Consider the following 12,876-nt stretch of genomic DNA (forward strand, 5'->3'; position numbering starts at 1 on the left):
GAGGTGACATATCCTAGAGCCACTACCATAACGTGTGAGCACGTCACACCGGTACCGACCAGAGTCATTAATCCTGAGTCTGGACATGTGAAAATATGGACATGTACATGTCCTCAAGACTGAACCACCATCATGCCTGAGAAATTTGGGGCAGATCAGACTATGTACAGTGGAGTTACAACAACTTCCTGTTTCACAGTAAATTGCTCAAAATGGCCGCCACGCCACGGTCAGGTCGTTCAGTGAAAACTCACCATTTTAATAATGTTTCATCCTCAAGGTCTTAAGATGGTCCTGGCCAAATTTCAAGTCGATCTGATTAAATCTGTAGGAGTAGTTTGTTAAAGTACACAACCTATAAAACGCTAAAAATGGGCGAAAATCGCACATTAAATTCAAAATGGCTGACTTCCTGTTGAGTTTTGGGCATACCTCCAAGAGGCTTTTTTGTGCGTCTCCACATGTTACATCTGTCTACCAAATTCCATACATGTAGGTGAAACTGGAGCGAGGGGCTCAATTTTCTTCCAATTTTCTAGGGGGCGCTAGCGAGCCATTTAGTAGAATGAAGAAAAGATGGCGCCACTTTAGTGGATTCGATTTTTACAACTGAGGAAGATCAGGAAGTTCTGCTTTGAGATCAACAGTGAAACCATCGTAGTCCCACCGTGGGTCAGCACTCTTTAGTTCAACACTTTAACTTACAGTACTTGAGTAAATGTACTTAGTTACTTTCCACCACTGAGTTCATGTTATACTGTTGTGTTGTTCTAAGCATTCTTTACTGCTCCTGTTGGAATAACATAATTGTTGATTATCTAACTGTAAAGTAGTAATGTGTTTTTAATACCTTCACTCTTCTTGCATTAAATCATACCGGGATGTTTGCTGAGACTGACTGGATGTGTCAACACAACCCTTTCCACCAGTCACCACTGTTCATTACACTCTTTGACCAACAGGTGGTTTCATGAGCACCTGAAGTTGAAGCAGACGAACCAACTTGCTGGAGAGCTTCATGAAGCTTCATCTCGCCATCACTACTTTAAACTACATGAAACGCTAAATTACGACAAAATAAAAGCAAAAACTGAAGCATCTCAAAAAAATGACTAATTTCTCAATGAGGTTTTGAATGCAGATTCGACCGCATGCTTTAGTACCAGACTTGGTTTATAGTAAAACTGAACACCATGTGTACCAGATGGAAGCAGAATACACTGTCAACCTAAAGCATTACTTTTTACATCTTGCAGAACATCTTAAATAAATGTGACTGAGCCTGACGTGGGACATCAACATGCAACCAGCAATGTGATTAGCAATGGTTCATTAATAATTAGTTTAGTGTTTCTGTGCAATATTTGCATTATCTGTTTATATCATGTTTATTTTTGTTTATAGCTTATTTTGTAAATTGTACATTTTTATTCTTATTTTATTCTAATGTTTTATCTATTCTTTTGTTATTATACTGTTTGACTTGCACCAACAAAACCAAAGAAAATTCCTAGTGCATACCTCTTACACCTGGCAATAAACACCATTCTGATTCTGTGAAAGACATGAGCCAAAAAGCACCAGAAAAGCTCAAAGTCTTAACTTAGCTTAAACAACATGAAACGCTAAATTACGACAAAATAAAAGCACAAAATGACAATTTAAAGTGTGACTTTAAAGGCCAGATGTGTAGATGATGTTAACCCAGCTGTCTTACCTTCACCTGTCCTCCTCACAGTAGAGGAACTCAAAGAGGAACTCAAAGAGGAGAAGTCACAAATATCAGAATAAAGTCCACAGAGAGGAAAACTAGAGTCTGAGAGGCATGGTGTCATCTCCTGTCATCTCCTGTCACATCTTCTCCTCCTCTACGAGCAGACTGTCGGTGTAGCTGCTGGTCCTCTGAACGGTGAGAATGTGGTGGACGGCTCTCTCTTATACACCCACAGGTGTCCTCCCACTACATTGTGGTTATTTTTCACACACCCACATCGTTGTCCTCGTATCACAGCCTGTACGGTATCACTCCGCCGAAAAGACCAAAACGTAAAAACCAACGAAATATCATTAACAGTAATCGAACCTGTCGCCTATATATCCATCATCGGTTCCAGATTTCGATCGGCGGAAAAAACTAAAACGAGAGCGACTGCGATTCTGGTTATCTTCGCATTGAAGTCGGGTCTATGTTGTGTTCCGCGTGTCCCCGTTCAGTGAACACTCACAGCCAGATTGAGAAACTCAGAGTTGATTTTTGAGAGTTGACTCTGAAATGTCAGTCATCACCATGTAAATCTCCAGAATAGCGCACCTGATGCTGGAGATTTACAACACGTCCTGAAATCACTGAAAATCACAGAACCTGTAACATTGATATCATTTATTCTACTTTACTGTCATACAGACGTCAACAACATAAATGTATTTAGGATCAAATAGACTCTTGTCTAGTCTATAAAACGGTAGAAATGTTCATTAGATTGTAAAATGTTGTATGTTTATACATATAATAACTATAATGTATATTTATCATGTTGACCTCAATCACCAGCTGTAATGGGACCCTAACTGGGACTGGGTCCAACCGTTTGCTGCGTAAGTGAAAGTGAAGGTAGAGGAGTCTTGATTTACGAGGCAGCACTACAGCAGCACCAAGGTAATGTGGAAATACTATAGTTGATATAATATATTAATCCTGTAAAGGTTTTTTTGTGAAGAAATGTGTTGAGAATAATTTGGACTGTTTTATATTTAGTGGCTGACCAGGAACGAATAGAGACATGAAGTGAAATAAATAGACAACAAATCAACAAACAACCAGGTTCCTCTGGAGTTTAGTTTATAGACTCGTTGTCTCTCCGTCTGTTTCTCCTGATCCTGACTTCACTCTGGATGGGTTATTGATTAGTCATGTGAATGATACAGAGACGACTACTCATTTCCTCTTTTTTTATGTCTTTGCGGTAAGAATGTGCGACACCTCTGAAGTTGTGGTTTAGTTTTTCTAACTATTGAATATAAAAACGCTCCGTAGTGTCCTAGTAGTAGTGATGGTGAGATGAAGCATGAAGCACTGAAGATCTCCAGCTACTTGGTTCACAAAACGCTTCATTTCACGAGGCTTCATCTGGACTTCATGTGCTCATGAAACCACCTGTTGGTCAAAGAGTGTAAAACAGACAGATGTGTTCCAGATGTGTGGCAGTGGTTTAACCGGGCACAGGGCAGTGGATGTGATTGTGTAACTAAAGGAAAATGATAGATGGGAGACATTATTCTGTATTTCAGCTTCAGGTATCTTCAATGACGTCACTTGTCTAAACACGAGCCTTGATAAGCGCTTCAGACAACTTCCTTTGTTAACTCGACACATCACTCTACTAAGCACTTCCACACTGGTGTAAATGTTTCCATGCAGGGTTGGTTTGCCACATCCAGTCAGTTTCAGCAAACATCCCGGTATGATTTAATGCAAAAGAGTGAAGGTATTAAAAACACATCACTACTTTACAGTTAAATAATCAACAATTATGTTATTCCAACAGGAGCAGTAAAGAATGCTTAGAACAACACAACAGTATAACATGAACTCAGTGGTGGAAAGTAACTAAGTACATTTACTCAAGTACTGTACTTAAGTACAATTGTTGAGGTACTTGTACTTTACTTGAGTATTTCCATGTTCTACTCCACTACATCTCAGAGGGGAATATTAGACTGTTTACTCCACTACATTGATTTAATAACTTTAGTTACTTTACAGATTCAGATTATTAATACAAAATATAATCAAGGAATAAATGATGTATTATTATAGATTAAACTACCCAGCAGTATATAATAATAAATGATGTATTATTATAGATTAAACTACCCAGCAGTATATAATAATAAATGATGTATTATTATAGATTAAACTACCCAGCAGTATATAATAATAAATTATGTATTATTATAGATTAAATTACCAGCAGTATATAATAATAAATTATGTATTATTATAGATTAAACTACCAGCAGTATATAATAATAAATGATGTATTATTATAGATTAAACTACCCAGCAGTATATAATAATAAATTATGTATTATTATAGATTAAACTACCCAGCAGTATATTACTGGGTGCATTCATTATTTTAAACACACAAATATTGACAATTTGAATAATTTATTATTATTATTATTATTAGTAATTTTTTTTTGTGTTTGGCTGTCTGGCTCGGGAGGGGGGCCTAGCACCCTCTGTTGGCCGGCCGCCACTACTAGTGTCCTAGTGGTGTCCTAGTGGTGTCCTAGTGGTATCCTAGTGGTGTCCTAGTGGTGTCCTAGTGGTGTCCTAGTGGTATCCTAGTGGTGTCCTAGTGGTGTCCTAGTGGTGTCCTAGTGGTGTCCTAGTGGTGTCCTAGTGGTATCCTAGTGGTGTCCTAGTAACAACAATCACTGGAGACGAGTATAGAACGGTCTGATAACATGTTATCGAAGATTTGATCTTTGATGAGGAGTGAGTTGGAAATCTGATCGACAGTGTTCAACACTGTTGATCTCAAAGCAGATCATACTTCCTGTTCTTCCTCAGTTGTAAATATCTAATCCACTAAAGTGGCTCCATCTTGTGTCAGAAGTACATTAGTGTTCCTGTCTTGGTGTCAGTCCACTGGTCAGTCATGTGTAATCAGTAGCACAGAGGAAGAAGTCCTGTGAGGACTAAAGACAGACTGTAGATTGTCTCTGTTCTACCTGTAATAACTGAACTTGTATCTGATGTGTTTCTGTCTCCTCTCACAGGATGAAGATGATCTGCAGCATCCTGCTGCTCCTCAGTCTGACCTCCTGTGTCTCTGGTTAGTTGACCTTCACTTTATTATCCACAAACACTAAATACACTTTCAGACAAACATCTCTAGATGGAGTTTGACATGTTCAAGTTGTCAGTTTGTCTGCTGCTCACTTTCCCTCTCTGTCTCCTCTACAGGAGCATTTGTAGTGAATGTGAAACAGACCTCCTATCAGGCAGAGGAGAACCACAACATCACACTGGAGTGGATGTTCACAACCAGAACCAACAGTTCCCCCAAATCACTTTTTATCTACTGTGAACTGTTTGCTGAGCGCAGACCCTTAGTCCTGTTTCATCTCCTTAAAGGTGTTGAGAACCCAGAGACTCAGGATAAACAGTTTGCAGGACGAGTCCTGTGGGACAAAGACGTCCTCAGAGACGGACGACTCAGACTTCACATGTCCAGACTCAGGATTGATGACTCTGGTGTGTACCGGTGTCTCATGCAGACAGGTGATGGTACGGGCTCTAGGATGTGTCACCTCAATGTCACAGGTGAGTTGATTCAGTAGAAGTCAGTCAGTGAAACCAGACTAAGAGTCTACAGCCCTGCTAGTGCTAAACACATCTTAGTTTAGCATGTTAGCATGCTGCAGGGGTCATACAGTACATAGGGCGACCATATTTTCAAACCCCCAAACTGGGACCATTAAAGGTACTATTATGTAACTTTCAGAAAATCCTTGTTATTACTGACACCGGTGGCCGTTAAGTGAACTACGGTATCCTGTTGCTTGTGTACGTACTCGCACTCCTTAAGCGCGTGTGATCATCCCGGGCATCGGCCAAAACAGTGATGAGACATTACATTACAATCATATATCACCACTACTATCTGTAATGTCCAATCTCCGTGATATCAAATAGCTCGCCATTTGCAAATTACTTCATCAACTAACGTTACGAAGCAAAACCGTCCCGAGTCCTTCACATAGAAATCAGTCCACAGGCTGTTATAGGCAAGAAAGTCGGGGAAGATCTCAGTTTTATAAGTTACAATACAATCTGTTCACACATTGGCAATACAAGGCAATTAATACATGTAAATTGTTACATATAGTACCTTTTAGTGCATGAGGATGGCTAACTTGGTGCACCTGTGGCACATTTGAGTACGGAGTGGGATCATAAAGAAGGTATTATTATAGGGGGGTGCATTAGAGGCTGTGACAATCAGGACTTCTCACATTCACTACTTTCTCCTCCTTTAATCACAGGACTATCCTCCTCATGACGCACTGACAGTTTGGGAGTCCTGTAGAGAGTTTTCCTCAGAGGAAATTGTTGTCTGGGACTACGTACATTATTTTTCAACTTTAGTTTTGAACCCGAACCATCTCTATCACATCACGTTGCTCACCACAGCCTCAGACTGTTATAATTAAAAATGTGGAGCTCAGTTATTTTGTCCAGGATGGAGACACCGTCCGGGTGAAAGACGGAACGGCCGGTCCTGAGGGAGTTATAAGAGGAGTGAAATGCCTGTTGATGAGCAGAAGGAACTGTGTAGAATAATGAATCAAAACAACACGTTTGATGTGCTCATAAGCACGGAGGGTTCTGTGGTTCAAAACTACACTAAATGTAACCAGTGGATCTGTTGTGTCCGTGCGTTATTGTGGCTTAACAGCGTGCAACATCACTCTCTATAGAGACTGCAGCGGTGATGCCTCTCTGTATACTTATCTCATGCACACAAATGAATTAATGAGTGGAACATGATAAACATCTATGTAAGTATGATATTATTATTTAATTGTGGTGAAAACCAGGACATTTGAGTGTTTTACAGATATTTGTCGGGACTCGGGACACGTCAGCGTGAAACCTGGACAGACCCGGACAAACCGGGACGTCTGGTCACCGTACGTTAGCTAGCATAGCTAGCTAGTATAAAAGTAGTCTCAGCTTCATCCCTGCTGGAGCTGTACCAAAGAACACATATTACTAAGAAGTGAAAGTCAACTGGTCGTTCCATTACAACGTCAGCTCCCAGCAGCAGAGCTACGCTTCCGCCATTTTGGACTGAAAGCGACTACCAGACGCAGTAAAACGTACGTCATGGCTACCGCTGATGAAGACTAGGATCATATTTAGTCTTTCTTTTGTCAGTCTGCTGGATTTATTTAGTTTCCTGTTTCAGTAAAATGGTTCCACTTCAGACAATCACACACATTTTATTTTCTGTCCTTTACAGAGTCTGGGATGGATCCGCGTTGGACTGGTACTGCCAGCAGATCTACTGGTTCTCTGTGCTGGACTCTACTTTGCCTTTCGTCTTTCTTTTACTAAATCTACTGGTAATAGAGGGAACATCTATACAGCCTAAGAGACGCTGAGTTCCTTAGAGAAACAACCCATCACGACTAACCAAGCTGTAACCTCTGGTGCTGAGATAAGGTTGTGTCTAGAAGGTAACCTCCAAGCTGAGAAAATGTACGAAAACTCTTGCGAGACTCTCTGCTCAATGAGCTAACCTAACCTCAACCATTCAAGGTCAATGCCTAACCTTAACCATTAGGGGTCCATGCCCAACCTGCCATTTGACGCTCAGATGACTAAAGTGGTGCAGTCCTGTTTTGCCCAACTGAGACAATTTACCAAGTACAGGAGTCTCATTCATAAAACAGTGCGTAGGTTCCATACTAAATATGTACGTGTGCACAAATTAAGAAAATGGCGTGCGCAAAAAAAAATCAGACTTATAAAACTGTGCGTACGCACACCTGCAGGCAATGTTCCCTTTATAAATATCAGTCCACCTGGAACACGTGATGGTGAGACAACGCTGATGAGTTATTGAGCTGAATTTGATTTGAGATTTGAGTTGATCTGTTACATCTTTAAGGTGCTGATGGCTCACTAGCACAAATAACCCTGCTGCTTTAAATGTTAATGTAAAGTGGATATAAGTATGAAGTGAAGTTAAATGTATGAGAGGCATCATTATACACACACTAGACACTGACTCTCTCTCTCGTATCTGACTGTTTGCACACCGGCAATATTTGCACGATCTGTTTATATTATGTTTATTTCTTGTTTATAGCTTATATTGTATATTGTATATTGGTTGAATTTAAATTTTTTTATTCTTATTTTATTCTTATATTTTTATATATTCTTTTGTTATATTACTGCATATTTGCACCAACAAAACCAAAGCTATTTCCTAGTGTATACCTTTTATATCTGCCAATAAACGACATTCTGATTCTGATTCTGATTCTGATTGCAACGCACGCCTCAGCCTCCCGACCGTGGTCGGAGGGAACAGGGGAGACACCGGAGTTTTGGTCGGAGACGATAACATTTCTCTCTGTGGAGCCCCGTCACTTCACAAGACACGGGAAACCTCTGTTGGTCTGGAGGAGCTGCAGCAGTTATTTCTGCACAAACGTCCACTGAACATTCACTAGATATTCTCAGAGCTAAACTAACTCTTCTGCAGTGTGGAGTGAGCAGCATGCACGTGAGAGGTGGAGCGAACTGAGTGAAGGCAGGCAGAGGAGCAGAGTACAGCAGAGACTCCGGCCCTGGAGACCAAAGCTACGGTCTCCTCCTCGTCCAACACTGTTTAACAGACGGGCTTCACTAGATACAACCAAGATGTTTCGGTGCTTCCGTGTAGTTTGTGTTGGAGTCTGAGTCTGAACAGCGTAGCCACAAGCGAGCGCGCATGGGACACCGACCAGCAATGATTTATACGTGTAAAAAGTTACAAACAGTCCCTTTAAAGTCTATGTAACGTTTTTAACTTTTTATCTTTCCAAATAAACCTGCAAAAGATCCATCTGTCGCCTGTCCCATCTGTTATAAAGTAACAAACCCAGTTCTAGTTCATTACATTATCGAGCAATTAGCAAACTAAATGAAATATAAACTATTTTTATTATGTTTGTGTAAATAATTGCGATGGAGGCTTTATTTAACTTTCCTGACTTTTAATGAACACCGTCAGACAGCCGTTCAGTTACAAGTGGATCGTTTCCGTTACTTACGTAAACCCCCCACAGTACATGCACAAGCGCATTCAACTACCGTATAACATAGTATATGACAGTTTGGATGAGCTCTTACATTATCCAACAGTCACCACATGTCCAACTGAAAAACTTTAGTATGTCGACTATATGAAGCAAATCTTCAGAAGTGTCCCATCCTTTAGTAAATGTAGCCTATATTATCATATTAAATAGCACAATGTAGTCTGATATCTGATAAATGGGTACTGTAGATAGACAGAGGAAATGAGGTTCATGTTGGTGAATAGATACTGTAAATCTGTACAGTATGTTGTCTGTATGTTTTTGCATACACTACAGCTCCATACATATGTAACCCACGTGCTGGAGCCTCTCTGCACACCCTGGGACTCTGCGTTGTGTTTCTTAATGTGTGATGGGGTGTGGTGCAGAGAAAAGGAAACACCGGCACAGGAGTTCTGGATTGTGGTTGAGACCGGGAACACTTTATTCACCCACAACATCGGCTCTACTGCTGGTCCAAAACCTTACGAAGCAGTGAAAGCAAAGTAAACCCTCCATGAGGAAGTATATTCTAGTACAAAAGTAAACAGAGTAAAATAATAATCTAACACTGAAAATAAATTACTACACATACAATGATATAAGGCATCTTAACATAAGATCTAACGTGAAAATAATATAAATGAAACAATAAGGCAGATAGCAGACAATAACTGGAAAGACTAATCCTCCATCCTGCACTATTTTCTTCTCCACTGAGAGGATGCTCTGCTCGTACTCAGTAACAGGCCAACATTACGGACACTATTCACATACTAAACATATCTTACTTTTTACAACTCATGCCAAAGTGAAAGTCAACATCTTAATTAACACTTTAGTTGAAAAGATAAACTGAAAGAGTGTTTGTGAATTAATATATTCTATGATGATGCAGGCCTCCATGTTTACCTAACGAAGCACTGACAGCAAAGCAAACAGGTAAAAATGGTGTCCAACACGTAACTGGATTTCAGAACTATGGTTTCATGTAACGGACAAACATGGTTATTGCTCCATTCTCTTCCTTTAATACATCCATGGATTCTGGATGGGAATTGACAGCGCACCAGCGATACCTGGTGGTCGACTTAGGGTACTGCCTTACACATACAACATAGTTCAACATGTTATAAAGCTAAAAGTGCTGTGTGTTCTATATTTACACTGTATCCCAAACACATGCATCATTCTGTGACATTTTATGTTTTTGCACACATTGATGATGTCACCATCATCTCAGTCTCTGTGTAATCCTACAGACCTGTATCCTACTCCAGGTCACATCGATTCGTCTGTACGTCTGTTTCGGTGTTAACTCTATAGGCCTACGAGTCGTTTACGAAGGAAGGCAAAGTAGAGTCCAGTACAGAGAACCAGTAGAGCTGCTCCCAGTCCAACGTAGAGGTAGATCCTTCCCAGACTCTCTGGTTGTGGTCTCATTGTTGGACTCTCTGGTTGTGGTCTCATTGTTGGTCTCGGAGGTTTGGGCTCATCAGCAGCTGCTGTAAAGGACAGAAAATAAAATGTGTGTGATTGTCTGAAGTGGAACCATTTTACTGAAACAGGAAACTAAATAAATCCAGCAGACTGACAAAAGAAAGACTAAATATGATCCTAGTCTTCATCAGCGGTAGCCATGACGTACGTTTTACTGCGTCTGGTAGTCGCTTTCAGTCCAAAATGGCGGAAGCGTAGCTCTGCTGCTGGGAGCTGACGTTGTAATGGAACGACCAGTTGACTTTCACTTCTTAGTAATATGTGTTCTTTGGTACAGCTCCAGCAGGGATGAAGCTGAGACTACTTTTATACTAACCAGTATGACCCCTGCAGCATGCTAACATGCTAAACTAAGATGTGTTTAGCACTAGCAGGGCTGTAGACTCTTAGTCTGGTTTCACTGACTGACTTCTACTGAATCAACTCACCTGTGACTTTGAGGCGACACATCCCAGAGGCCTTACCATAACCTGTCTTCATGTCACACTGGTACACACCAGAGTCATTAATCCTGAGTCTGGATATGTGAAATCTGATTCGTCCGTCTCTGAGGACGTCTTTGTCCCACCGGACTCGTCCTGCAAACTGTTCATCCTGAGACTCTGGGTCCTCAACACCTCCATGGAGATGAAACAGGACTGAGGTCTTGAGATCACTAAACAGGTAACAGAGGATAAAAAGTGATTTGGGGGAACTGCTGGTTCTGGGTGGGAACATCCACTCCAGTGTGATGTTGTGGTTCTCCTCTGCCTGATAGAAGGTCTCTTTCACAGTCACTACAAATGCTCCTGTAGAGGAGACAGAGAGGGAAAGTGAGCAGCAGACAAACTGACAACTTGAACATGTCAAACTCCATCTAGAGATGTTTGTCTGAAAGTGTATTTAGTGTTTGTGGATAATAAAGTGAAGGTGAACTAACCAGAGACACAGGAGGTCAGACTGAGGAGCAGCAGGATGCTGCAGATCATCTTCATCCTGTGAGAGGAGACAGAAACACATCAGATACAAGTTCAGTTATTACAGGTAGAACAGAGACAATCTACAGTCTGTCTTTAGTCCTCACAGGACTTCTTCCTCTGTGCTACTGATTACACATGACTGACCAGTGGACTGACACCAAGACAGGAACACTAATGTACTTCTGACACAAGATGGACCCAGTTTAGTAGATTAGATTTTTTGAGGTAATATGATCTGCTTTGACCTGACAGCAGTGGGAGGTGACTGAAAGCTGCAGTCAAGACAAACACACTCTCACCAAACAACTGACTCCTCATTAGATCAAATCTTCAATAACATGTCATCAGACTAATCTATACTCGTCTCCAATGATTGTTGTTATATTCCTGTTATTGTGGACTATTTAAAGGCTGTATTATCTGTGATCATCATGCATTAATGGTTTAACCTCCATGTTGTGTTTCTGTAGTCAGAGTAGGGGGTTAGAGAGGAAAACTATTTCACCAACTAGATTTCTCCTCGATGGTTAACAAAGTTTCTGGTCAGCTTTTGATTTTACGCTCAACACAGACTAGAGGAGCGACACTAAAGGACGAGGACACTACTTGGACACCACTAGGACACTACTAGGACACTATGAAGTTTTTTTATATTCAATATTTAGAAAAACTAGACAGAGAAACTAAATTAAGTTGCTGCAGAGCTGTTGCAAATTCTTGGCACACACAACACAAGTACACCAGTAGAAGACATTCACATGACTAGTGAGTTAAAATAAATAACATTTCCAGAGTGAAGTCAGGATCAGGAGAAACAGACGGAGAGACAACGAGTCTATAAACTAAACTCCATAGGAACCTGGTTGTTTGTTGATTTGTTGTCTATTTATTTCACTTCATGTCTCTATTCGTTCCTGGTCAGCCACTAAATATAAAACAGTCCAAATTATTCTCAACACATTTCTTCACATAAATAAAAAAAAAACATTTACATTATTAATATATCAACTATCTATATTTCTACATTACCTTGAGTCTCTTCTGTCCTACTACAGGAACAAACTATGAGACTGCTGAGCAACACCTAACTGTTCTGCTGCTTTTGTGGTTTCCTGCTCTTCGTTTGAGGTTAACTTCGTTTTTTCACTTTCACTTACGCAGCAGACAGTTTGACCCAGTTCCAGTTAGGGTTCCAGTTCCAGCTGGTGATTGAGGTCAAAATAAGAAATATACATTATAATTATTATATGTATAAATATACAACAATTTACAATCTAATGAACATTTCTATCGTTTTCTAGACTAGACAAGAGTCTATTTGATCCTAAATACAATCTATGTACTTTATGTTGTTGACGTCTGTATGACAATAAAGTAGAATCAATTATATAAATGATGACATCACAGGTTACGTTCCCTCGTCCTGTGATGTCATCATTGCTGTCCACCACTTCCTGTCGGTGGAAATATATATATATACATATGTTTGTAACTGTTTAGAGTGTTAATAAAGTTTATTACTATTGCACCCACCTCAGATGTTATCAGG

General features: G+C 40.3%; 3 protein-coding genes across 10 annotated transcripts in view; 1 reads left to right on the plus strand and 2 right to left on the minus strand.

Annotated features, from left to right (window-relative positions):
• LOC119481862 overlaps positions 1–12,876 on the minus strand; it is a 166,214-nt gene that overhangs the window by 125,261 nt on the left and 28,077 nt on the right. The window lies entirely within an intron of this gene.
• The window catches only part of LOC119481846, a 145,971-nt gene that overhangs the window by 100,508 nt on the left and 32,587 nt on the right, over positions 1–12,876 (plus strand). For 2 of the 4 annotated variants that reach the window (XM_037759122.1, XM_037759121.1), the window contains exon 4: positions 4,976–5,335. The exons of 1 other annotated variant lie outside the window; for it this stretch is intronic. In XM_037759122.1, the coding sequence (XP_037615050.1) occupies positions 4,976–5,335 (360 nt within the window). Of the gene's footprint in view, positions 1–4,975; positions 5,336–7,037; positions 7,528–12,876 lie in introns of those variants that run through there. One more of the 4 variants, XM_037759125.1, reaches the window with a different exon arrangement.
• The window catches only part of LOC119481879 (butyrophilin subfamily 2 member A2-like), a 429,385-nt gene that overhangs the window by 84,575 nt on the left and 331,934 nt on the right, over positions 1–12,876 (minus strand). Inside the window, exons 1-3 of one of the 5 annotated variants that reach the window (XM_037759202.1) lie at positions 11,288–12,029; positions 10,797–11,156; positions 9,283–10,373 (exon numbers count right to left, since the gene is read on the minus strand). The exons of 1 other annotated variant lie outside the window; for it this stretch is intronic. In XM_037759202.1, coding sequence (XP_037615130.1) covers positions 10,189–10,373; positions 10,797–11,156; positions 11,288–11,342 — 600 coding nt within the window. In that variant the 5' untranslated portion in view covers positions 11,343–12,029 and the 3' untranslated portion in view covers positions 9,283–10,188. Of the gene's footprint in view, positions 1–9,282; positions 10,374–10,796; positions 11,157–11,287; positions 12,030–12,876 lie in introns of those variants that run through there. 3 more of the 5 variants (XR_005205283.1, XR_005205282.1, XM_037759200.1) reach the window with 3 other exon arrangements.

This window comes from Sebastes umbrosus, chromosome 22 (genome assembly GCF_015220745.1).
Source record: "Sebastes umbrosus isolate fSebUmb1 chromosome 22, fSebUmb1.pri, whole genome shotgun sequence".
In the NCBI taxonomy this organism is placed as follows: domain Eukaryota; kingdom Metazoa; phylum Chordata; class Actinopteri; order Perciformes; family Sebastidae; genus Sebastes; species Sebastes umbrosus.